Source organism: Hippichthys cyanospilos, chromosome 4 (assembly GCF_059441005.1).
Source record: "Hippichthys cyanospilos isolate Australia breed blue-spotted pipefish chromosome 4, RoL_Hcya_1.0, whole genome shotgun sequence".
NCBI lineage: Eukaryota > Metazoa > Chordata > Actinopteri > Syngnathiformes > Syngnathidae > Hippichthys > Hippichthys cyanospilos.
The window spans coordinates 24,188,602-24,216,232 of record NC_142372.1 but is presented as its reverse complement, the minus strand read 5'-3'; the positions used below and the strand labels follow the sequence as shown (position 1 = coordinate 24,216,232).

Sequence of the window (27,631 nt, the reverse complement as noted above, 5' to 3'; positions counted from 1 at the left end):
GACAAATGTTTTCCAGCTACCCAACAACAACTTTAACTCCAGCTCGGCGAGCACAAACACCTCCAGTTTCATCTCTGCCCACATCGCCTTCTGATGACGTCGGCCGTAGACAGAGCCTCACGTCCCCAGACTCACAGCCCAGCAGACCACAAAACAGATCTGGTACCTGTAAGTGTGCCATATTTGCATGACTCTAGGAACGTCAATGATACAAATGATGATATATAAAATTGTGCAATTAGTTGTTCTGTACATTGATGCTCCTCACTAATATTACCTACGCCTGGATGTAGTAGACGAGTGCATAGTCAATATGCGGCTGTCGGGCCATAATACACTATAGATGCTGGTCACAACAAAATGAATTGATCGAAATCAACACAATCCTCTTAAAATAATAAGAATAATAAAACAAAAACAACAACAGTGTATCTATGATGAAGTTGCCCAACCTCACTCATTCATGCTGGTCGCACCAGCTAGTTAGCATCAAGCTTAGGCTGGGTAGCTCGGGCGGCTAAATACTTCCGGTTGTCGCTTTGAAATCAGTATTCATCACCTCCATGGCGACATATAGGCTACAGTTGTGACAAAAATCGTTTTCATGAATGTTATGGTGAGATTCATGAAGGTTATGGTGAGATGTATACGAAACACCACAACTAAATGCTTGTATGACGGAGTACACTTATAACAGAATTTTGGCTGAAATCATTTTGAAATGAAACATGTACAACTTTCCATCCATCCATTCATTTTCTATAGCTGCCTATCCTCACAAGGGTAGCAGACGAGCTGGTACCTATCCCAGCTTTATATAGGGAGTAGGCGGGGACACCCTGAACGGGTTGTAGGCCAGAGAGATGAACAACTATTCACGCACCCAATATATATATATATATATATATATATATATATATATATATATATATATATATATATATATATATATATATATATATATATATATATATATACACACACACACATACAGTGGGCCCCCGGGTTATGAACTTAATCCGTTCAGCGGCTACGCTCGTAACTCGAACTGCTCGTATGACGGGCAATCCAAACCTTTGTTAATTCGTGAATGCGTGCAACGCGTGCAAAAACCTTAGGTAAAAACATCACGACTTTATACACATATTAAAAATGAGTAACATAATCTACTGTACAGTTAAATTAAATAACATATACAAAGGAAAAATGCTATTTACCTTTGGAGCGACGTGACTTGAGCTGGGTGGAGGCGGAGGGGAGCAGAGACCAACCCGCAAAGTTAACACAGTTACGCTGATATGCTATTGCTCTTACAATGTCACAGTCCCTGTTTCAGTCACGGTGTCAGTCACGGAGATGCTAAAACATATCACCGGCATTTCCTTCTCTTTAATCCATAATAGAAGAAGCCTCTCCATTTTATTGTCGAGCGAGGTCCGTACCCCGGCAAGGAAAGTCTTGCCCTTAGAAGATTCCTGAGCGGTTCCGTCCATAGTCACGAGCAAGGTTAACTATGCGTGTGCCTCCCTCTTTTTTTTTTATTATCTCCTGCTTCGTTTCTATTGTCATCATCCTCTTACTTCTTCCTTTACCGCTACTAGCAATTTTAGAAGCTATGTCTAACAGATAAAGCTTGCAAAGTCTTCACAACATTCCTTCCTTCCAATTTTCACTCATTTTCTCTCCTTCCTTCCATCCCGACCAGCTGTGCCATCAAGCTAGATAAAGGCGTTCGGCCAATAGCATATCGGCATTTCTGTGATTGACGTGACGCCGGCCAATAGCATCTCCGTGAGTGAGACAGGGTGACCTTAATCGACCAATAGCATATTGGCATCTCCGTGACTGACTCCGTGACTGACACCGTGACTGAGATAATGACTGTGACGTTGTAAGAGCAATAGCGTTCACGTACTGTCACAAGCGTCAACTGCTGACTTTGTTGACGCAGCTAAGAGAAAATATATTTGCATACACAATGGACGGCATGTCGGATTGTTCGTAAGACGAAAGGTTTGCTCCTAAGTGGGGGACAAAAATCTCCGTGGTCCACACTCGTAAGTCGAATTGTTCGTAAAACAGGGTGTTCGTAAACCGGGGGCCGACTGTATATATATGTGTGTGTGTGTATAAAATGGGGCTGGGTATAGGGTCTTAAAAGTGTATTGCAATACAACAAAGGCATATTGAGATACGTATTGCAATATATTGTGCAATGTTTGGTGGAAAAAATGGCAGATATATTAAAATGGTGGAAAAAAACAAAAGGAAATTATTAAGATAGACAAATTCTATTTATTCTTTTTCAGAAACCCCACACCGACATTTTTAAGCACACATGAAACATTCTTTTTTTAAAAAAAAAAAAAAAAAAAAGCATGTTGTGTTAATATGCAGCTATTGGGAATAGCACGAATACATAGGTAGCACTTTGCAAGTTCCAGCACAGGATACTGGTGTCAGTGTTCTCCAACCGTAAATGAAACAGATCTGTGACGTCACTCAACGTTGGTGAAAAAAATACGTCAAAACCCAGGGAGAAATCTATTGTAATTTATCAAATACAATGCGAGATACGATTGCTTCTGTATGTTTTTCCCCTTCAGATCACGTAAATTACTTAGCATATAAAAGAATATAAAACAAAAAACAAAACTTTACTTGAAATCTCAAAATTCCCATTTAAATTAAATGCAACATGAGATTCTACTGCTCGTTATATGGCTGCTCACATATCATTGCACTTCTTGGGAACTCATGCTGTACATGTTGTTGGGGAGACTGGAGAAGTCCCTCTTCCAGGGCAGGAGTCTCACACGTTGGTCCAATTGGAGCCCTCAGTCGTCAAAATGGGAGGCAGGGTCGACACGCAAGACTGCTGTGACATTTAATGTGGTGTTTTTGAAGCGCTTGAAATTATTTATATGTAAAACACGATCCATAATATAACAAAAAGCGAAATATTACAAAAATAATGTGTTTCAAAACCTCGCGCATGTATATTTTTTTTTCAGCTCTTTCAGACCCCAGCAGTAGGCTATCAACATCTCCACCACCTCCTGCGATTGCTGTACCCTTGCTGGAAATGGGCTTCTCTTTGCGCCAAATCACCAAAGCTTTGGAGGCAACTGGTCTGTCTCTACTAAATTCGCTGTATTATTATTATTAAAGAACAGAGTAACCTTGTGCTTTAAAATAAAAATTAGATGACTGTGATCTGTAGAATGGTTTTACATCTCTTTTTTTCCAGGCGCAAGAGGAGAAGCAGATGCCCAGAACATCACAGTGCTAGCAATGTGGATGATAGAACATCCCGGTACAGAAGATGGGCATGATGAGCCTCACACGAGAGCCAGTGGATCTGAAGTGTTTGACTCCCCGTGTCCAGGTGCAACAGCATCGGTTGGAGGCAAATCCCGAGACAGAAACTCCTATGTTTCTTCACCTGGAGACATTGCTGATGTTTCTGAAATGGAGGAGGGTTTTAGTGAAAGGTACAACTGCATCGAAATGCTTTGTCTGTTATTTGAATTGGGTGAACACAATGTAATTGAAGCACCATTTCCTTCATGATCCTAACCATAGTGAATTTTGTAGTAGTCAAGAGTTTTTCACTCCTCCCTTTGAGAATGTTTAACAACTGACAAAATCTATTTTTGAATAATAATGTGTTTGTCCAATTTAGCCCAGAGGCACAAGACCAGGATAATGCATCAGCCTCTAGTGGTGTTCCCCTAAGAGGACGTTCTGCTGTTTCTAGGAAGCACCACTTTGACCTAGCTGCACGAAGACTGTTTGCCCGTGCTGGTGCGTATTAGATATCCTCACTGTTGTGTGAATCAACTTTTTTTCAACTATTTTTTCTTCTCTGTTAGCTGGATTGTACCGGTCAGTGCAGGCTCAACAGAACCAATCCCGCAGGGATGTCCCGTCTCACCTGCCGCAACAAGACCCTGGTGCCCTTTATGACTTCAACCTTCTGGACGAAGAGCTTGAGATGGACCTGGATGAGGAGACGATGGAAGTCATGTTTGGCCAGGACCTTGCCAATGACTCTGACATTCTGGGAATGTGGATCCCGGAGGTACTGGACTGGCCAACATGGGTGTGTGTGACTTTATGCTATGAACAGAGGACTGCCATTATTCAGTCAGGTCTTAACTGTCCTGCATTACCTCTCACTCATCAGCTACTTTTTTTCCCACTCTTTTTGGGTGTTAGTTGGCATGACCTTTAATTCTGCTTCTGAAAAAAACGTATTAATGTGAATTATGTTTTTTGCTTGAGAAGAGAATTCATTAGCACCAAGCCCTAACACTACACTGCTTCTAACGTCTGTCATTAACTAATGTCCGACATACCACTCCATGAAAACTCAATGCAACACTACTGTATATAGTTTTCTGTTATGTACATATGTGTGCCAATCTGTTTGTTTTTGTGACACGTTGCCATTTGTCACAGCATGTGTGTGAGACAGATGACCGCGATGAAATGGTGGCGTGCGAACTGTGCGAAGCAAATGTAACCAACTTCAACCAACATATGAAGAAAAGCCACCCTGGTTGCGGTAGCAGTGCCAACCGGCAAGGCTACCGCAGCAATGGCTCCTACGTTGATGGCTGGTTTGGAGGGGAGTGTGGCAGTGGAAACCCCTACTACCTCCTTTGTGGTGCCTGTAGAGAGAAATATTTAGCCATCAAAAGCAAGGCAAAAGTGCCCGTTGTGGAAAGGTAGGCACATGTTTATGAAATGCGCTTACAATGTTGTGTTCAGTTTGAGTGGCTTAGTCAGAAGGGCCCTGGTTGAATCTTATCACTGTCATTTCTCAAGTAGTTTGCATTCCTACTTGGGACGGCCGTGGCTCATGCAGTAGAGGGGGACGTCCAGTAACCGAAGGGTCGGCTGTTCGATCCCCTCTCTGTCCGAGTCATGTGCTGTTGTGTCCTTGGGCAATACACTTCACCCACCTTACCTCCAGTGGTTGGTCGGAGGGGCCGTATGGCGCGGTATGGGAGCCTCGCCTCTGTCAGTCTCCCCCAGGGCAGTTGTGGCTACACAATGTAGTTTACCACCTCTGGTCTTACAGTGTGATAATGCTGTGCTTTCTAAAGCACCTTAAGTTTTGTGAATGGCACCATATAAATGTACGCATTATTATTATATTTATTATTCCTTTCCCATTCCTATGTTTCCACGAGTTGTGAAATATTGTGATGAAAATAGTGTCTCTACTGTACTCAGTAGTATCTTACATTTGTGACTGAAGATGCCCTTAGATGCTCAAAGATAAACAAACTGGCAGACGTTTCATGCTTTGCCCATACTCTTAACTTAGCTGCTCACTTGAAAAAGTTTGATTTCATATCGTTTTTGTTTTTTTTGTTTGTTTGTTTTTTTTCCATAAACGTACTTGAAAAATTAGCATTTTACATTTGGGCAGCAGTTTTTCACGTAATATTTTGGAACAGCAATTTCCCGTAAAATGACAATGTATCTTGTTCTACTTTTATTTATTTTTTTATCTTATTTTATACAATAAAAGCTGTACAATTTAGCGCTAGCTTCAAAAAGTAGCAGTTGTCCACATGCTATTTTTGTGGGAAAAGCCATATTCCTTAAAAATCAAAACTTAACCCTTCACTGGGCACAGTGGCCACTTCCTGCCAATAGTCTCAACAAGGCAAAAAAAACATCCCTTATTGAGGACACATTTTTCTATTTTTAAGTTCTAAACAAGGCAAGAATATTCAGAATTTTAGAGAAATTTAGGGGTACGTCTGAATTTAAGCAATGGGTTTTACGGACGCTTTCTGACTCGAATCAGAGACCCCAAACTGAGAATCGAATCGAATAGTGAGTCAAAGATTCTCATCTCTAGTAAATATAATTTAGCATATTTATTTGTTGTTTTTTGTTTTATTTTATTGTACGTGAACTCTATTTTCTTTAAATGTTTTACTTTGTTAAATATTTACTTTGTTTCAGATATAAAGGCCAAGCTCCCGACCTTCTGGGAAAGCAAGACAGTGTCTATGAAGGTAAAGTATTATCAAATACAGAATACTCGTAAAACTACAAAGGCGTTTAATTTCAAGTGTTGATGGATGAGGCAAAAACTTGTTACTGAGTTATTGGAAATATTTGCCACTGTATAAAAGTATTTTTTTCTTAATTTAACTGGCCCTGACTGCATGATATCTTGAAGTGTGTTCTCATTATGAGTGGAGAACTTAGTTAAATGGTTTTAAAAATCCATCTGTGACATATTTCCAACTATCCCATGTTATTACATGGAGTCTTGCTGTGACCAAAAGTGAAGTACACAATATACGTTCGTTTTTCAGTGGTTAAGTTTAGCTGTTGTGGCTCTCAGGCTGTCAGGTCTCAACTCTGTTTGCTTGAGTAAACATTTAGTTTATAGTAAATATTTAGTAAACTCAAATAAGGCTCGAGGTGTGTTTTCCACTGTTCTTTGAGTTTACAGTTTTTGATTTTGTGACACCCCAGAGGACTGGGACATGATGGATGTTGATGAAGATGAGAAGCTAACAGGGGAAGAAGAATTTGAGCTTCTGGCAGGTCCATTGGGTCTAAGTGAACGCAGGACTGTCCCAGAAGCTGTGCAGTTTTCTGATAGTGACCCTTTGGGGGCCTCTGCAGCCATGGTAACTGCTACCAACAGTATGGAGGAGACACTTTTGCAGATCGGTAAGTATATTTTCTCAGTACTGCAACTCTACACCTGTGTTTGATGTTTTTACCTGGGGTTTTACACACATTAGCTAATTAACATAGGTTTGGATTGCCCGCCATATGGCGAATTAGCGATACGATCCCAACCTCGGAACGGATTAATCTCGTAAACCAGGGGCCCAGCCCTACTGTGTCAACTATTGAACAGAAATCATCATATTTCTATAAACATCACTTTTCTGGGGAAAAAAAAAGCACATTTCGTGAGCCATTTTAATTGGAACATCAAAGGCAAGCAAGCAATTTTTGACCTAAAGTTTGTCTGGAGTTTGGAAAAATAACACATAGGTGGACTGACCATAATTAATGTCTTTGTGACAAATAGTAATTATACAAAATTTCTATATAGGCAATTGAAATTATTATTGTTATTGAAATGTTTGAAACGTGTTACGCATGTCAAACACAGATTGACACGTTCCAATATTTTTAATCACCCAAAAATGTAAACCCCCCAGAAATCAAAGCGCAGACGTTGAATTTTTTTTTTTGTTATTCGTGTTTTGGTGTCACACTGAATTTTTTTCAGCCCCCAGGAAAAAATAAAGATTGTCTTCATTTTACCAATACTTTTGGAGGGGACTATACATATTTAGCCAAGTATGAAAACAGTAACATTTTCATATTTGACAACATATTTCCAATTTTTTGGCTAATTACAATTTATAATGTATGTGTACATGCATTTGTACACAAGCATGTCGCGTAAAGTGAAGTTGACGATAGGACTGGTTTTAAATAAAAACAATTTGAAATCGATCCAGATATTTTGGCATGAATTGTTGTCGATTCCGTGGATTGTATCAAACCATTGCCAATAAGAACACGGATCAAATACAATCTGAGTGGTAAGTGCAGTTAACATCAGGTATATTTATTTGCAGGTTGTCAGATATCAGTTGATAAGAGCTCTTCAGGCAGGATAACACTTGGGGAACAGGCAGCAGCCTTGCAGAACCCCCATGACCGAGTGATGGCCCTGAGAAGGGTGACTTCTGCAGCCCAGGTCTTGCTTGCCAGGACCATGGTGATGAGAGCCTTGTCTCTGCTCTCCGTCAGGTAATTTCTACCCCCATGAATAAGCAGAACTCTGCTTTTGTACTTTCTCGTCGTTCACTAAACCTTAATATGGTACTCGTGTAAATCAGTTTTCCGTGTATATAATAATAATGATATAATATTTATAATAATAGATAAAACAAATTGTATGTCTAATTTGTGTATTTTGTCTTGTACGCTTATCTTTTTACTTTGCTCTCCTCCATCACTTCTTCACTACTTCCTCGAATCAAGTGGTTCAAGTTGTAGTCTTGCAGCTGGCCTGGAGTCGCTTGGGTTAACAGATATCAGGACACTGGTCAGGTTCATGTGCCTTGCGGCAGGAGGCCGAGCTGGACTTTCTACGGGTCCTACAGCAGCCTTCGGCCATGCTGAAAGGACGCGCGGAGCGGCCAAGGCCAGCAAACCCATTTCCTGTCTCGCTTATCTCAGTACAGCAGTAGGCTGCCTGGCCTCCAACAGCCCCAATGCTGCCAAACTGCTGGTGCAGCTATGCACTCAGGTACTTGAAACTAGCCAAGTTTATGCTTGATAAAACTGAAATGTTGTTTATAATGAAATTTACAATTAACGCCTGCTAAAACTAATCTTTTCAAGTATCCTGTCACATGTCAATCGCTTTCATTTATCGTGATCCGATTTAAAGCATGAAATGTTTTTCTCCTTTCCACAATACAGTGATCCCTCGTTTTTTGCGGTTAATTGGGACCGCCAACCCCCCCTGCGATAAGTGAAAAGCGATATAGCCACCCTAACCAGCACACACACAGCTACACACAAAGAATATATATTTTTTTTGTAAATGTGAAAAGTCTTCATTCTATGCATATTATTTAAGACAAATATTACTGCAGTACTGTACACATATTTACTGATATCTTAAATGATTAAACCTTATACACTAACTGAACAGTACCTACCAATTTTCATCTTTTGAACTGTCGCGAGCAGCTGCACGTACATTGAATTCAAGTGAAGCCTCTTATATCATAACAATACACTTGAAATTTCAATTTGCTACAAAAGAAATCTAGGTAAGAGTCAGATTTCCAAAGTTGTGCATTTCTCCGTTACTGTCTATGCAGGTACACAGAAGGGTGTGTCCGTTTGCTCTTGGCATGCCTAGGAGTCACGTGATCAGCTCCCAGAGACCAAGCTGTCAATCAATGTGCTTACTAGCACGTTCGTAACGTGTGCCTGTGTGCTGAGCTGAGCGCATATACCAGTACATTTACGGTATAAGGTGTAATCATTTAAGATTAAAGTAAATATGTGTACTGCAGTAATAGTTCAACTTCCAAGGAGTGCCAGTAACAAGTGCATTTATAGATAACTTGCGTATCTGGCACATCTCTCTGCAATATAATGGGTTTTTTTTCCTCCCCCCAAAAAATTTGCGATTCACTGAGGGCGCGATAGGCGAAGCGCGACGTACCGAGGGATCACTGTATACAGTTTCATATCTGCGCCTATGTACAGTTGTTAATGTTGTTTATTGTAATTGAAGACAACATAGCCAGATTAAAGGTTTACGTTTTTATAAGAATATGTTTTAGATTAAATACCCTGTTGCTGCATTTTGCTGTAAATTGGATTTTGCAGTCATTGTTGACACTTTGATTTGATTGACTTTTCATGTACAGAATCTGATCTCCGCAGCAACAGGCATGAATCTGACAACAGTGGACGATCCAGTCCAGAGGAAATTTCTACCCAGCTTTTTACGTGGTGTGGCAGAGGAGAACAAGCTTATTACCTCTCCCAACTTTGTAGTTACACAGGCTCTGGTTGCTCTCCTGGCAGATAAAGTGGCCAAACTCAGGCCTGCTTATGACAAGGCTGATATGGAGAAAAGAGGTTTGTTAGCTTTGCATGAAAGACGTGTTGAGAGTTTATTAGACTCCCCAGAAAAGTAATTTAGGCCAATAGCTAATGTGGACTGTCAAACATCTTATTTGTTGTGATCTGTGCATTTTGGGTCTTACCATCTTATTATAGTGAAAAGTAAAGCCATGTTCAATTTATCAGCTAGGACTCATATTCATCATTTTTATGTGTTTGCCACCTTTTAGTTCCCTTCTCTCACGTCACTTTTTGGTTTTACATACTTTTTTGTGTCTGTCTATATCTTATTTTTTCACATTCTCTCACTCACTGACAATCCTTGTCATCTTGTTTTCCATGTCAAGCAGGTCTAATTGCGCATTTCTATGCCCATCCTTCCCATAATCCCTCCGCTGTAGGCCCTCTGGAACTGGCCAATGCTCTGGCAGCCTGTTGCTTGTCATCCAGGCTTTCTTCACAACATAGACAATGGGCTGCCCAGCAGCTAGTGCGGACACTCGCGGCCCATGACCGTGATAATCAGAGCAGACCACAGACTTTTGCCGATATGGCAGGGGACCTGCGAAAGTGCTCTTTTATCAAGCTGGAAGCTCATCAGAGTAGGGTGAGTTGTCATAAAAATTCTCATTTTCTGGTTTAGATATTTGATATTCAAATGCATGATTCTTATGACCTAGGTCCTCACATGCTGTTGGTGTAAAAAGAAAGGTTTGTTGGCAACTAGTGGCAATGATGGCACAGTGAGGGTGTGGAATGTTACCAAAAACCAGTATACCCTCCAGCAGACCTGTATCTTCAATAAGGAGTAAGGCAACTACTTACATGCATAACAGTATGGGTATTACATGCAATTAAGAAGAGAATCATTTGACTTGTTTCATGTTTTATGATGCAGAAAGTACGGTTGTCAAGTGCTTTCCTTCGTCAGTTGGATGCTTACCATTGATTTTTTTCTTTTTTTTTTTTTATGCCCACACTTCTGAAGTAGTACTTTTCACTCATATATTCTTATTTCAGTTGTCACCATTTTTGTTCCCCCCAGTGATGGATTTTCTGCAGAGGGCCGGACTTGTTTGGGATCACCCAGTGATTTTTGCCTTTCTCCATTGGCTTGGAGTGTTACTGGAAAATATCTTGCCTCTGCTATGGAGAAAATGATCAACATTTGGCAAGTTAATGGTAAACATTCTCAATTTCATCTTTACTTTTACGTTTGGTTATTTTTAAAATAAGGATGAACTATTTGTTAGTTTTATTATATCAAAACAAGATACGCACCCAGAGAGTGAGAAACTCTTGATTGTAAACAACACAATTTTATTTTCGATTAGTCAGTTCCCCTTGGCCTCGGGTGAGGCACAGGCCTTGGGGTTTAATCCAACTGGCTTTTGACCCAATGCGCCTAAGGCATGATCCCCAAAGAAGTCCTGAGAGACCTGCATGTCGCCCTATGCGACACTGACTTCAATTCTTCATATGCTAGTAATATGATATCAATAATTTGTGATAAAGTAGGTGTAAGGACATGCCAATCTAATCGAACAACCAGCGGTCAGAGGAAAAACATTAAAATCAAATCCTGATAACATTATTGCATTTACAGTACATCAATGTATTTGGTATATTCATTTTTAAGTTTGCCCATGTAGCATGGTGGTGGTGTGTTACATTGTGTTGTTGCTTATGTTGGCACTTGACATAACAAATTCGTGCTCTTCTTCCGACAGAATTTGCAATGCCAATTGAACTGAATTAAATGCACACATTTTTTCCATCGAGCAAGCCACGAAACGTTGTGTGCCCTAAGGATCAGGGAGGAAGTCTAACGAAACCTGGCAACTATTGAATACAAACGTAGTCATTCAAAAACAATTTTTGCCGGTCAACTATCTACTTTTTAAGTTAGCTATTCCATGTGTTCATATGAGGCATAAACTCTAAAAATTATCGTATTTTTCGGACTACAAGCCGCAACTTTTTCATCATGATTTGAGCCCTTCAGCTTATAGTCCAGTGTGGCTTATCTGCTGGTTTTTCCCACTGGTCAAGCAAATGTGTGTTCAAGGAGTCAGTTTATGGAACAACTATGAAATAGAACTCAAGATGTTACGTTAAGATATATTTTTTCATATGATGCTTAGCAAAATTTTGGCAGTAGAAATTAGCAGTAAATCTCTGCCAATGCCAATGAGCTTATTTTGTTGTCAATATTGGAATACAGTAAAGAATAAAGGAAAAAAAATGTAAAATAAAAATGTGTTTAATTAGAGATTCAGGCTGAATAAATCTAAAATAGGCATAATGATTCCAAAATTATAGTCAGTTTTTGCTTAAGTTTTTTTTTCTCCACCGTGTAACCTCCAGACAGGCATAATTCCACTGATTAGCTGTTGTAAGACTAATAAAGAAGGCCTGATTACGATTGGGCTCACCAAGGGCTATGTGACAACTTATTTGTGCAGTCGCAATTGAGAATGCGGTGAGAGGTGTTTGCAGCTCCAAATGCGTCATTATTATCAATATCTACGGTACTGGCTTTTCGCTTACCTTTATAAGTTGTTTTTTTTTATGTCGATTTTGTTTAATAAAACATTAGGTGATGTGAATCAATTTTATATCGGAAGTTCTAAGTTGTTAGATTCATTGAAGACTAAAGACTAAATTACCCATGGAGGTGAATATGAGATGCATGAGATCTTCATCCCAAATGAGAACAACCGGTGCATAAAATGACTTTTCCTACATGAGAATTCTATACGATATACTTTCATTTTTCTCTAGTCAATCAAATACAGTGTTGGAAGAGTAATTTGTGTTCCCAATTTTGCCACCTATTAAGTTATTTTAAAAAATATAATGGTCATTTAGGTCATCTGCAAAATAGTACTTGTTCACTGTGCCAAAAAAATAGTAATTAAAGTGAGTTGCTTAGCAAACCGTGAGAAGAAAAGCCGCAATCGTCACAGCCAAAATCACAGCAACATTTTGATGTTTAATGACCAGCCTATTATTTCCTCCTTGAAGGTGGTAAAGGCCTTTTGGATGTGCAGCCTCACTGGGTTTCAGCACTAGCTTGGCCTGAGGATGAAGCAGAATCTTTGTGGTCTGGCGAACCCACAGACATGCTTCTGGTGGGTCGAATGGATGGATCACTGGGCCTTATTGAAGTACTGGATTCCTGCAGTATGCATCGCACTGAACTAGAGCACTGCTACAGAAAAGATGGTATGGCAAATGTGTTATACAGTGGGGCCCCGGTTTACGAGATTAATCCGTTTCACGGTTGGGATTGTAACGCAAATTTGCTGTATGGCGGGCAATCCAAAAATCCAAACCTATGTTAATTAGCTAATGCGTGTAAAACCCCAGGTAAATATATCAAAATTGCATTTATATATTAAATATTAGTATCAAAATAGTATAGTGAGTGCTATTTATATTTAATGTACATTCATACAATTAAATCACATCATAAATAAAAACATGTAGGATTTATTTACCTTTGAGCGACGTGAAAGCTTTATGACCATATTCCCTAGTGAGGGTAGCTTAGGCTAGGCTATCTTGGCCTTCTTCATATTTCTTGATTATCTCCAGCTCAGTTTCTGTATGAATCATCTTCTTACTCCTCTCTTTAACAACACTAGCAATCTTGGGACCCATGGCTAACCGATTAAAGTTTGAATTAAGCACTATTTAAATGTTTTTGTAAGCATTCACAGGAGAACAAAGCTTTAAAGTTCTGCCATTTTGGAACGAGTGACGCAGAACAGCATCTCAGTGTTACCGGGACGCTGACCAATAGTAGACCAGCATTTTAGGGAGTCGTGATAACAACAAATAGCAGACCAGCACTGTAGTGACAAAATCATTACGCGTGTATAGACATATGAGCGCGTAGTGACTCGCAGAGTCAAGCACGTACACTGACCGCCGTGTTTGAGGTATCGTAAGGCGAAAAAAATGGCGTAAAGAGGGGACAAAAAACAGTGCGGCCTTCGTTGTAAGCTGAAAAAAACATAAGGCAGGGACGTTGTGAACCGGGGGTCCACTGTATTTGTTATTGTAGGTGTGTTTATGGTTTTGACATCATTATGACTCACAAAACATTGACACACACAAGTAGGGGTGGAACACTAGAAGACTGGTTAGCAGGTCTGTCTCAAAGTTCAGAGGTCTGGGTTCAATTCCAGCTTGCCCTGGCCTTTCTGTGTGCCTGGTTTTCTCCCACATTCCAAAAAAAAAAAAACGTGCATGACATAGGTATGATTGTGAGTGTGGATGGTTGTTTGTCTTTGTGTGACCTGCAATTGGCTGGCAACCAGTCTAGGGTGTCCCCCGCTCTCTGCCCGAAGATGGCTGGGACAGGCGCCAGCAACCCAAGTGAGGATAAGCGACTATTGAAAATGGATGGATTTACAAAGTATGTTTTTTTTGTTTTGTTTTGTTTTGTTTTTCCAGTGGCAGTGATGAACATAGCCTGGCACAGAGAAGACAAGCCTTTTGCAGTGGGTTATGCCGATGGTAAGCTACTGATTGGATCCAAAGAGCCCTTAGAACAAGGAGCCATTGTGGTCATTGATGCTCACAAGGTACAAAAAAATAAATAAATACAAATCTTAAATACAGTATAATTACATGGATTTACATTCTACCATTTATCAAACAAAAAAAAATGTTTTTCAGGAATCAATTACTAACATGAAGTGGAGTCCCACAGGTCAAATCTTGATGACATGTGCCAAAGAAGAGACCGTGAAGCTTTGGGCCAATGGGGACTCACGTTCTGAACTGGACACTGGCTGGCACTGTTTAATGAGTCTTAAACAACCCTCCCTGGTTAATGGTGTTGCCTGGTGCAGCTTACCTGGATGTGGCCCGAAGCCCCTCAACATGCTAGCTATGTAGGTTATCATTGAAAAAAAAAAAAAACATATTTATACTGTTCTTGAACAGTATATGGAATTTGACACTATAAATAATGTGTAGTTAGATTCATACTAAAGTAATGTGAAGGAAATGTGATTTACATGTATTTGTTCTCTCTCAAATAGTCCACCAGAACATCAAAACCTTGCTATACAGCATAAATCATTTTACGATGTAGAGCCTACTGTGACACATCTGCCCTTAGTCCTAAATATTTAAGGTAGCCCAAATCCGTTTGCTGGATGCAGCTAGGGATTTTAGCCCAAATGCCTTGAAATCAAAGCCATTAAACGAAAACCAAATTAATATCTAAGTAAACCATGCACAGTCACAGAACCTGTGCAAAAAATATAAATCAGGAGTCTGTGTAATGTATAGTTATCTACATACTGTATAGTATATACTTTCTTGTTTCCAAATCCCGTATAATTGTCAGTTTTCTCAACAAATTCATAAAAGTTCACCCCTCTATTAGCCATCACCTTATTGTGGTGGAGCAGTTTTTGTGACACAAAGATCTGATTAGCTGCAGCAGGGCCGCATTGATGGGCGCCTAGAGGCCGGCCCTGGCCACAGGGCTCGGCCAGGTTCAGCCCTAAAAGACAACTTGCGTCCCTCCTTCTCATAGGCTCATCCCCTGTGAGAGGGGCAAAGGGTGCAGTGTGAGCTTGGCAGTGTCCAAAGGCACGAACCTTATTGGTTTGAGCCCTGCCGGGCCACAGAAGCTGGCACTAGATCACCGAATGTCATCTCTTTGGCAGGGAAGAATCCTGAGCTGTTGTTCAAGATTGAGAAGTTCAGACTAGATATTCTCGCGCTTGCCTCCACACACTGCTTGGACTCTGCTAACTGTCCTTGGTAAGGGTTAGATTTTCTTCCATGCTGGAGTTGCCTACTGTGAGAGGCACAGAGCAGGTTTGGGCATACATTACCCCGTTGCTCAGCTTTGTCTCGAGCACTTGTCTCAAACTCCAGTCCTCAAGGGCTAGTATCTGGCATGTTTTCCAGGTTCTCTTCCCAACTCACCTGAATCAAATTGATTAGCTCATCAACAACAACAACCTCTGTGGGAACTTGAACATCATTCTAATCGTTTGAATAAGGTCTGTTTGAGAGGCATCCAAAACATGTAGGATACCGGCCCTCGAGTGCTGGATTTTGGAGACCAATGGCTTAGAGCCTGTTGTTTGTACATATGCACCAAACAACAGATTAGAAGTCCCTTTTTGAAGTTGTTTGAGTAGGTGCTGGAGAGCCTTTCCGTTCTACTCGCTATTGTTTTGTTGGGGGACTTCTCTGCTGACGTGGGCAATGACTGAAATTGGAGGTGTTCGATTATAAGTAATGTCTCATATTCTCGAGTGAAAAAAGGGACAGAGCAGTCAAGGTGGTGAAGGAAGATTCCAGACTCACCGAGCAGTTTCAAAACTGTTGTTAGGGTTTGCTGGCAGAATCTCATTTGGCAGCACTTCACCCTCGTCCCAGGGGAAGTGTGAAACATTGAGTTTGAGTGGACCATACTTTATTTTGCACCTCCATTGTTGAGGCGGCCTATTTGAACTGTGGCCAAGTATCTTCGGGCCTTGTTCATGAGTGAGCAAAGAATGACACGAGGGATGGACAGACAGACAGATTGATGCATCTACAATGATGTGGACGTCGCATCAGTCCGTCAAGGTGATTGAGATGAACCAAACGGCGAAGTTCTCAATTCACCGATTAATCTATAGCTGACCCCTCATATATGTCATAAGCTGTGAGTTTTGAGCAAAATAACAGGATAACGGATTCAAGTGACCAAAGCAGATTTCCTCCACAGAGTGTCCCATAGAGCTCAAGCGGGGGTTGGCTCCCCCATTCCTCGAAAGCCCCATACCTGCATGTTTTTCAAACATCACACCTGATTCAAACAATCAGCTCATCAGCAAGCTTTGCAGAAGCCTGATAATGATCCTGATCATTTTAATTAGGTATATTATAGAAGGGAGACATCGAATACATGCAGGATAGCAGCTCTCTAGCCCCTGAGTTGCCTACCTCTAAACGTGAGTGAGAAGCAAGCTCATCCGAGAGCTCTGCAGAGCTGGATGAGGTGGTACAGGGAAGTTTGGGCTTCTCTGCTGAAGCTGCTGCCCCTGCGACCAGACCTCAGATAAGATAAAGTAAATGGATGGTTGGATGGGTATATGTTCTTTCATGCGCCTTTTCTGTGCATATTAACTTGAGTCCGCAACTGTATTCACTAGTTTTAAATGTTTTGAGTTTCATGTACCACCATGTTTTTCAGATGCTGTCAAAACGGTCTGGTCACAGTCTGGACTGTTCCACAGGTCATCTCAAACTTCCCAGAAGCCTGTTCATCAGACTCAGATGGGTGGTGGGAGAAAGAAGCAAATCCTAAACGCATGGTACTTTTTTGTTTTCAAATGGGGTATCATATACAGTGTTCCCTTGTTTTTTGCGATTAATGGGGAGTGGAAAACCCCCACAAAAAGTGACATCTTCGAGGTAGGATCAACCCCCCTTTCATTCCACGCCCCTCACGGACATCGTACATACATAAAGTGTATGAAATCTGTTAAGTAAAACCCTGCCTACTTTTCTTTCCCATGCCCAGTGATCTGCTAACCATATTATGGAGGTTGAACAACCTCTTTTTGGGTACATACTTTATTTTTGTTTTTCAACACATAGCAGAGTGTGCTTGTGCGCAGTGAGCTCTGCTCACTCACTAAACTCTCGCCGCAGTATGAAGCGCTTCTGCTACCCCTCCCCCTACCCATTCTCACATCACATTTTAACTGTTCTTAAAGACCCAGTCTCAGCCAGTGTTATCACTCTGTTCTATCTCCCAACACCCCATGGACATGATACATACATAAATAAAGTGTCTGAAATGTGCTTAGGAAAACCCTTCGTACCTTTCTTTCCATGCCCAGTGATCTCCTAACCGTAGTCTGGAGTTTGAACAGTCCATTTTCGGGTACAGATTTTATTCTATTTTTAAACTCAGAGTTCATCAGTAAGTGATGAGCGCTCTCTACTGTCACCTTCGGCCATAGCATGGAGCGCTACCGCTATCCCTCGCCCGCCCATTCCCACGTTGCAACTTCTTAAAGGGCCAGTCTCAGTCTGTGTCGTGAACAGTGATGGGCAAAATACACAGATTGTTTACTTGAGTAAAAGTAAAACTACACTATGTAAAAAATGACTCACGTAAAAGTAAAAAAGAAAATAAGTAAAAGTGCTGAACCAAAAAGCCACACAAGTAAAAGTACAAGTCCTGAAAAGTACTTTTTTTTTTCGCGATTCCAAGAACACAATTCCATTATTTTTTTTCTCTCTACCGTTTCTGCCGTTGAGATCAATTTTGTCAGTTATGTTCAAGAATAAGTGGCTCGGTAGAACTGTCTACGGGTAGTAGGTGGGGGATACGCTTCCTCGCACATTCTAAAAACGTGAAAAACGTGCATGGAAGGTGTATTGGACACTCTGAATTGTCACACACGAAAGCAGGGGTGTCAAACTTGTTTTAGCTTGCAGAACACACGTAGGAAACTCTATTAACAAGTGGCCAGGACAAATAAAACCATGGTATATATTTATATAACATTAAAACAGCAACTTCAGATTCATTATTCTTTTTTTCATACTGCCCAAAATAGTACAAAGGCAACGTCACTAATAATGACAAAAAAATAATATCATAAAACATTTCAAGTTGTTCTTTAAAAAAAATAAATAAATACGATCAAATTTTTATCTTATTTTTATAACAGTCAAGGCAGCCAAGGCTCTGGCCAGATTAAACCTGTTTGAGCCAGAACTAGCCCACGAGCTGTATGTTTGACATCCCTGCTCTAAATTGTCTCTTGGTGTGATTGGGTGCGTGAATGGTTGTTCATCATTGTGTGCCCTCTGAGTGACCGGCAACCAGACCAGCGTGTCCCCCGCCTACTGCCCGAAGGCTGATGCAATAGGCACCAGCAAGCCAGAGACCTCAGTGATGCTAAGTGGCTACATTCATAATGCTATAATGCATGGACTTGACGCACTGTACTTCACTAGGATCAGATGCATTTGTTATTTACACATCACACTTCTGTGTTCTCGATGAGACCAGGATTATCTTAAGTAGGATGGAATCATACTCATTGGTCCATCTTTTAATCATTTTTTTTTAAATAGTACCATTTGTTCTCAATTAAAATTTACAGCAGTGCTTTTTATTATTCACAAAGTGGCGTGAGCATAGACTGGTATATCTAGACTGTTACCTTAATATTGTGCATTGTCCCATTTAAAGCAAATAAAATTAAGTTGTGCACTGTGAAAATCATCCATCCACCCATTATCTGTAGCCACTTATCCTCACTAGGGTCGCTGGCTTGCTGGTGCCTATCCCAACTGTCTACAGGTAGTATGCAGGGGACACGCTCAGCTGGTTGCCAGCCAATCATAGGGCACAGTGACAAACAACCATTCGTGCACCCACTCACACCTCAGGACAATTTAGAGTGTCCAATTCACCTGCCATGCATGTTTTTGGAATGAAGTCAGAGAGAACCCACACAGGCTCAGGGAGAACACGCAAAATCCAGGTCAGCGCGAGCTGGATTTGAACTCGAGACTCTGAACTGTGAGGCAGACGTGCTAACCACTCTTAATCCCAGCTTCTCTGTGCAAGTCAAATAACCAAATAAAAACACATACGTATGCCAAGGACATCAAAAAATGTAAAACTGCAAATTAATCAAGTTGAAATACTCAATTCCTTTCAAAATCCACTCTCCTTATTTGCACAACCGTGTAATGAACTGATAAATAAAATGACACTAATAATATAATAAAATATGATCAAAATAATTTGGGATTTTCATTTTTCTGCTTTTGGGATGTGTGGAAGTTGTCTGCAGCCAACTTCAATAATGCCTAATATGCATATCATATTTAATCTTAAATTTAGGGAAATGGCCTTTTAGTTTGGCTTAACCTGAGTGATCAAGTCAGTGATCTCAATGGTGCTTTCTGCAAGTTAAAGGTACCCAGGCAGAGATTATATAAAACAATCAAAGTATGATGGAAAAATCCCTACAATTTTGCTTGGTATGGGTTACCCCTGCAAAATGGGGTTTCTTACCTTGGTAGAAGATAACACCAACAAGAATATAGACCTAGACCTTTGTTAAAAAAAAAAAAAAAAACATTAGCTAACGACATTAGCATTATCTTTAATAGTGTAGCTAGCTAACGTTAGCCACGTTGCGAATATATCCAAGCTACCTAGCGAATAACCAAAGTTATAACAGTGGCTTCATTTAGCTAACTTACCTTATCGTGGTCTCTGACATTAGACGGAGAGTTCTTGAAGGCAACCACCCCATGATGTTTTGTCTTCTTCAATGAACGTGAAGAAATCTTTCAAATAAAGCCATGGGTGAGGGTGAATGGCTGCGGGCTTTAGCCTCTTGAGCTTGTGCTTATTCGGCTTATTTGTTCGTGTCTGATTCGACGCTAGCTTCTAGCAAAGGCTACCTACTGCTATCTTCTCTGCTCTCCAGGTTATGTGGCGCTGACAGTTGTGGGACGTCCCTGCGTTTTTTTAAATTTAGCGGCAGCCGGACTGATTAGTCAAACAGTTTACGTAGTTTGCGCAAAGATGCTGAAAGAAAAGTAACAAAGCTTTTTATTGTGAATTGTTAAAAATAAAAAATAAATTAAAAAAAGGAGCGATGCATTTTTTTTAAATGTAGCAAGTAAAAAGTATGATAATTGTGTTTTAAATGTACGGAGTAAAAGCAAAAAGTTGGCAGGAAAAAAAATACTTCTTAAAATAAAAAGTACAGGCAAAATTGACTTAAGTACAGTAACGAAGTACTTCGTTACTTCCCATCACTGGTTGTGACTCTGTTCAAACTACCCACACCCCACCCCTTCCCCCACTGTGAGTTCCGCACGTTTGTCAGACACAAATGTGCAACTTCAGTCTAGTAAATCTTTATACACCTACATAACACCTTGAAATAGTGCCAGATATAGAAGAGCAGTGCTTTAGTTTTAAGCAAAAGTGCCTCCATTTGAATGTCATTTTGTATTAGGGCTGTTAACAGCTTCAGACCCCAAGTTAGGACTCCGCGTGTGAACGTTGCAGTGCATTATGCGCTGCTGTGAAGTGACGGTCGTTTGGAAAAAAAAAACACAAAAATGCTAAGTACTGAGAGCGTGAAAAGTGAAGCGCGAAGTAGTGAGGGAACACTGTATTTCATTTCTTATTGTGACTAATAACAAACACATTTCTTATGCTTTTGCTGTGGTTGTGTTGTAGTCATCACAATGGTCACCAGATGGTGCAACGTGTGTTTTCCAACTGAAGGGCCATATCACTCCAGTAAAGATGGTCGCCTTTAGTCCTGATGGTCTTGCTTTGGCCTCTGGAGGAGTTGGGGGTCTCATGAACATCTGGTCTCTGAGAGTAAGAAATATATTCCAGTTCTGTTCTGGTTACTTAGCAAACACTGCAGGTGCCAGTCAGAAAGATTTACAGTAAATCCAAAAAATACCTCATCACCTTTTCCCATTTTACCATTCCAAGTGTTTTTTTTTCCTCAAAATGCTCCACACATCTTTTAAAATTGCAAATGTGTTAAAAATAATATTAAATTAAAAATATATGTGCATACATTTGGTATTCATAGCCTTTCAGACAAGGGCCTTTGCGAGTTGATTGGAACCAAAACCTAATATTTTGATTCTCCAGGAATTGTTCGCCTGTAAAATGTTTTGTTTCCCTTAATGGTTCTTCATTCGCCAACACAAAGATCTACCCGACTATAGCCTGTGTGCACACTCATGTACTCCATCTAATCTAATGGAGATTGAGAGGTGCTACAAAGAAGATTTAGCAGAACTACCCAAAGATAGGTCAAGCTTGTGTTAATATATTCTAAAAGACTTGGGGCTGTAATTACTGCCTAAGGTGCATTAAGTACTGAGCAAAGACTATGATTACATGTGTATACATGTAATTTCTTGTTTATTTTTATTAAACCTGCAAAAAAAAAAGTTTTATTCACAGATTTTTGAGGGGGAAATAACAAATTTTGTTCCATTTTGGAAGGAGGCTATCACTGCATATATAATAAAATGAAAATGATTGTTATGGATACACTACCAGATAGCAGGTCTTTAAAAGATTAAAAAAAAAAAAAGAAACACTCATTCTATATAAATTAGCTCTTGTGGGTAGAACATGTCATCTAAGCTTACATGTCATGCATGGGATCTGCAGTTGGTTACCTATGAACTCCGGTCATTTTGTATGCTTAACAGGATGGATCAGTAATTCAAACTGTTGTTGCTGGTTCGGGGCCCATTCAAAATATTGTGTGGATCCCAGATGTGGGTGTCGCCGTCTGCTCCAACAGATCAAAGGTAAATCATATCACTTGTTTGATATGGTTATTCAGAGAATGTAAAAATTGTATCCAAGTTTGGAAATAAATGGGTTTGCATTGCTGTTTGCGATATAAATTTTGGGCTTTGTGCTTAATCTTAATACATGGAATTGCTCAATTGAGAATCAATCGCCCACCGACAGTCCAAAAAGGTTTTTGAGCAAGCTATGACAAGCAAGAGCTCACTGTATTCAATCCAAGAGTCGTTTGCTGACATTGGCACAATCAGAAAATGAAAATTCTCTCAATCTGTCTGTCATGCTCACTCACTAACTCACTCACTCACTCACTCACTCAAATTTTTTGTGTTTGCAGTGTATATGCCTGAACTCACAACACAAACCAGCAATCGCCATTTCTTATTATTTACACACAAAATGCATTCAATTCAGAGTACTTTTGCCGAAAAACACATTGTATAGTCCCAACAACTGGAAAAACTCAATTTTCTAATTTTCTACACTCTATGTTGCAGTTTACAAAGAAGAGATAATCACTTTATGGAAACTATGTCCAATCAATGAACCTATGTAAAGGTTTTAATTTTTTATTTATAACCACTTACTTTAACCTCCAGGACCCCTTGTCGTACTCTGCCCAATGGCAGCATCAATGGTGTTTTTTTTCGATTGGTAAACTGTCAAAGTCAAACTTGTTGCCATGTGCTGGCTAGCTAGTGCAAAATTAACAAACTAGGATCTCTCTGATCCATTGTCCCAAGTTTGCAAACTCCTTTTGATCTTTCGTGGCAAAATCACATTTGTTTCTTGCTCCATTCATTTTTATGCAGTGTACTTATATATCTGCATTGGTGTCCTTTTTGTGTGTGTTTGTTTTTAGGATGTTTTGGTTATAAATTGCTCAAAAGAGTTCATGGGAAACAACCATGTGCTGGCCACTTGTCGCACAGCTCTTAAGAAGCAAGGTGTAATTGGCCTCAACATGGCGCCTTGCATGAGGGCCTTTCTGGAGAGACTGCCTGTTATGTTGCAGGAGCAGTATGCATACGAGAAGGTATGGACCTTTAAAATGCTGACATTATTTTAATTATCTGAAGCATAAATAACATACATAAGTTTCTAGTTTTCTTCTGTTCATTAACCATCCTGAACTGGACCTGCAATAAACTTAGAAATAAATAATCCTAAAAATATATTTAGCATCACTGATCCACATTACGATTATGTCACATTTTTGGACTGTGGGACAACATTGCATTACCCAGAGAGAACCCATACAGAGATGAAAGCTCTGCATAACAAGAAGAAGAAAAAAATCTGTGGAGCATCAAATACAGTGACCTTCATAATTTTTGTCTTTTCTGATAAAGATTGATTCAACAGATACAAATCGAGCTCCTGCCATGACCATCTAAGTTCCCTTAGATGTCACGCAGTGGGTATGCTTAACGTTAGTGTTTACCAAAGTACCTAACGATGTTGAGTTGTCATACAGTAGCTTGAATATTTTCAATCTTGTTTAATTTAAAGAATAATAATTACTTTGAGAAGTGGAAGAAAGGGTTTTTTTTCTAATTTTTGCTATGGCATTTTCTGCAACTCTCGCTTTGAGAAAGAGAGCGAGAGAGAGAGATAAACAAAATTCACCTCGCTCCCCCCATCATTGAGTTGGTGCTGCCTCGTGCGCTGTTGTTTTGGTTGTCTTTTTACACAGAGAATTATGACGTTTGTCGCTTGTTTGTTTCGTGCTAGTCACATGAATGTGGCCTGGCTGTTCAGACTTATGTCGCATGTCAAAAGATCGGATATGTATCAACATTAGTAGCACATACCCAAGTGGCCTGAGTCACATTTGAAAAAAATCAGATCTGTCACCCACACTGCCATCAAAAGATCAGATACAGTTCGGACAGGGGCAAAACAAATCTGAATTGGTACACTTCAGGCTGCAGTGTGAACCTAGCAGCCTTAGAAAGATTGTGCAAAGAGGAATGGTCGAAGGTCCCCCTCTCTGTACTCTCCCATTTTGAGAAACATGGCAAGGGTGACAATAATTATGCAGGGCTATGTAGAAGCAACATTCTTTCTTGGCACTACTCACAGTACATATAATCACTCATTTATACTATGTGTTTCAAAGGTGAAAGATTTTAAGTCAAAAGACAGCATGGTAAAGGGAAAAGTGTTTTAAATTGAAATTTTTGTTCCGGCAATCATTGCTGAATTTTGTCATGCTCTGTATTAAAAATTTTACTTTACGCTTATCAAAAAGCAAATTCTATACAATTTCAATTAAATGTGTGTAGAGTAGTCAATGGGTCTTCCATTTTCAAATCATTTGATAAGAGGTTATTGATGGAACTTATGCCGCGTTCAGATGGAGCGCATCGTGTCCGCTCTACGTGAGGCGTTTTGTCGCGCGGTCAAGATGAAGTTCACTTTTCACACAACAGTGTCACGCGAGGGGAGGGGAGTGAGCTTCCTGTGCACTTTACAGTGGATCCGGAAAGGAGAGCATTGTGGCAGAGCTAATAATTTCTCCGACAGCACCTTTCTTCTTCTTTTTTTACACTGCGTGTCCCTCACTTTACGGCAATACTCGTCTGCCGGAAAAAAATTAATGTTTCAATGTCGCAAGCACGTGGCCGATGCCGTCCTAAATACTGTGCTGTCAGTGCTGCACTATCGTTGCCTTAGCACAGTAACAACGGTTCAATAGGTGTTAAAAAAGGATGCAAACGCTGCACATACCAGTTATCCCAAGTTCGCCCTTCCGCCTTCCTACAAGCCAGGTGTGCTCTTGCTTGGCTTCGTTTTTGTATTGAAAGCTCAGCTGGCCGTGTTGGGTAGCTCCGGTGACCGCAAAGCAGCCGCCATGATTCATTCCTGCTCCCTGTGTGAACCGTTGAACATTCCCGAAGCTGATTGGCTGACGCGACACGCGACAAAAGTTAACATTTTTTAACTTCTCGCGTCACGCGTAATTACGTGCGTCGCTTGACATGCATCATCACGCCCGTCGCGCGAACTCCATTGACTACAACACAAAACCGTCCGCTCTTCGCGCTCCATCTGAACGCAGCATTAGGGCTCTCAGTCATTCAGGAGGCATTCACTTAAAAGAGCTATTGAGAGCTGTTCCATGATGTTGTTTTTATTTGTTTGTTTTTTTTAAACAAGGATGGGTGAATACTGAGACCAGGAGTCTGTATCAACACCAATACCAGCTCTATTTCAGGGAATCTACTCGCAACGGCCTTTTTACAATCACAGAGAAATTAGAAGAAATACAAAGTGGACAATTTCTTGGCATGTCAAGGAAAATTGCTGTATGAAGATACATAGGTCTGCCTTAAAAAGGATTGAGTAGGATTGATTTGAGTACTTGCACTAGTTTCAGTTTGAGAAAAAGTGGTACAAAACATTCTTTTTTTTTCTCTCTCTCTCTTCTCAGTACAATGGTTTACGCAATAAAAAAAATGAATCAGTGATACATTGCACTTCACGTTGTTAATGTTTAAAGGGACAGTATTTAAGATTTTTCATTAAAAAGGAATATATTAATTGATTGTAAATTTCAAAAACATGAACAAATGAATGTGTTCTAAATGACCATTAAATATAATCATAGGTCTAGTTATCATAAAATTATATTACTTGAGGGGGTGGCCCTTCTCCGGAGGTGGCCATGTTTGTTAAGCCACGGAAAATGGCAAATGCAGCACTTGCACCACCTCCTGCTGCTGTCCGTAATGAAAAATGGTCTAAATCTTACACACTGTCTCTTTAAGACAGTATCTTCAATTGTATCTTCTCGTGAAATATTCTAATTTTAATGACGCGGGCTGAATTCATGTAATGGTTGATACATTGATACATACATCCATTGTTTTCTTCTAGCCTCATGTAGTTTGTGGGGAGCAGCTTATCCACAGCCCCTACATGCAGTGCCTTGCCTCTCTGGCAGTGGGCCTCAACCTAGACCAGCTCCTGTGCTGTCCACCGGTGCCGCCTTCTCTCCGACACTGCCCACCAGAGTGTGGCTCTGCCACCTGGAGTGCCACTGAGTGGGCCTGGCTGGACTGCTTCTCAACAACAGTCAAGGCAGCCGAGGCTCTGGCTCGAGGGGCTAGTTTCCCTGATTCCTTTATTGTTCCTGACCTTGAACCAGTTCCCAATGATGAAATGGCTTTGCTCATGGTGAGGGATGGTGTCCAACTTTATTCTACCTTTCAAAAGATAATTCATGCTAAGCTATAATAAATATCTCTTGCTTTTTAAAGGACAACACTAAATGGATCTCTGGTTTGGATGAACAAATCATGTCTTGGGCTACCTCTCGACCAGAGGTAATTTCTACAAATTGTATCATAATTATTCTGCCAATGGTAATAGCGCTTGGTTCTTCCATTATCATGAAATTTCCATGTTGGATATTTCCAGGACTGGCACCTTGGAGGGAAATGTGAGGTGTATTTGTGGGGTGCTGGACGACATGGCCAATTGGCTGAGGCAGGCAGAAACATCTTGATACCAACCATTGCACCGTCCTTCTCGCAGGCGCAACAGGTATACTGCATATATGTGTTTGTCTCGGCTAAGAGTCTGCTAGGTGCAGCAAAATGACCATATCTAATGTAGGTTAAGCTCACTATTTTTCTTGATATTTTTCCTTCTCCCGAGTCTGACCAGAAAAAAAACTAACTTGTATATGGCCCCCCCACTCACAAAAAAACAAATAAATAAATAAAAAAATGTTTACTTTGGGGTTCTTTAGGTATTTTTCGGAACGTCAAATCAATCAAGTTACATTACCTTAATATCATGATATTTGGTTTACATTATGAACAGATAACTACAAACCGAATTCGGTTGAAGTTGAGAAATTGTATAAAAGGTAAATAAAAACATAATACAACAATTTGAAAATCCTTTTCAACCCATATTCAATTGAATACACTACAAAGACAACATATTTATTGTTCAAAGTGATAAACTTAATTGTTTTTTGCCAAATAATAATGAACTTAGAATTTCAAGGTTGAAACACGTCCAGTAGAAGTTAGGAAAGAGCATATTTACCACTTTGTTACATCTTCTTTACTTTTAATAACACTCAATAAACGTTTTGGAAGAGAGGAGACTAATTCTCTTAGCTTCTCATGTGGAATTCTTTCCCATTCTTGCTTGATGAACCACTTCAGTTCAACAGTCCGGGGTCTTCTCTGTCGTATTTTACGCTTCATAATGCACCACACATTTTCAATGGGAGACAGGTCTGGACTGCAAGCAGGCCAGGTGAGAACCTGGACTCTTGGGACTTCAAAACCATGCTATTGTAACACATGCAGAATGTGGCTTGGCATTATCTTGCTGAACTAAGCAGCGGCGTCCATGAAAAAGACATCGCTTGGGTGGCAGCATATGTTGCTCCAAAATCTGTATGTACTTTTCAGCATTTATGTTGCCTTCACAGAAATGTTAAGTCACCCATGCCATGGGAACTAATGCACCCCCATACCATCACAGATGCTGGCTTTTGAACTTTGCGTCGATAAGTGTCCGGATGGTCCGCTTCCTCTTTCGTCCAGACGGCACGACCTCCGGTGTTTCCAAAAACAATTTGAA

At 40.3% G+C, this 27,631-nt stretch overlaps 1 protein-coding gene across 1 annotated transcript in view; it reads left to right on the top strand.

Annotated features, from left to right (window-relative positions):
* The window catches only part of herc1 (HECT and RLD domain containing E3 ubiquitin protein ligase family member 1), a 92,883-nt gene that overhangs the window by 50,299 nt on the left and 14,953 nt on the right, over positions 1-27,631 (top strand). Inside the window, exons 41-64 of the mRNA XM_088412484.1 lie at positions 2-168; positions 3,015-3,131; positions 3,251-3,494; positions 3,686-3,807; positions 3,876-4,105; positions 4,465-4,733; positions 5,989-6,041; positions 6,511-6,711; positions 7,641-7,815; positions 8,050-8,317; positions 9,459-9,672; positions 10,059-10,264; positions 10,338-10,465; positions 10,703-10,839; positions 12,685-12,885; positions 14,122-14,252; positions 14,347-14,564; positions 16,877-16,997; positions 20,915-21,061; positions 21,919-22,020; positions 22,884-23,057; positions 25,904-26,203; positions 26,287-26,352; positions 26,447-26,572. Of these exons, the coding sequence (XP_088268610.1) occupies positions 2-168; positions 3,015-3,131; positions 3,251-3,494; positions 3,686-3,807; positions 3,876-4,105; positions 4,465-4,733; positions 5,989-6,041; positions 6,511-6,711; positions 7,641-7,815; positions 8,050-8,317; positions 9,459-9,672; positions 10,059-10,264; positions 10,338-10,465; positions 10,703-10,839; positions 12,685-12,885; positions 14,122-14,252; positions 14,347-14,564; positions 16,877-16,997; positions 20,915-21,061; positions 21,919-22,020; positions 22,884-23,057; positions 25,904-26,203; positions 26,287-26,352; positions 26,447-26,572 (4,117 nt within the window). The remainder of the gene's footprint in view (position 1; positions 169-3,014; positions 3,132-3,250; positions 3,495-3,685; positions 3,808-3,875; positions 4,106-4,464; positions 4,734-5,988; positions 6,042-6,510; positions 6,712-7,640; positions 7,816-8,049; positions 8,318-9,458; positions 9,673-10,058; positions 10,265-10,337; positions 10,466-10,702; positions 10,840-12,684; positions 12,886-14,121; positions 14,253-14,346; positions 14,565-16,876; positions 16,998-20,914; positions 21,062-21,918; positions 22,021-22,883; positions 23,058-25,903; positions 26,204-26,286; positions 26,353-26,446; positions 26,573-27,631) is intronic.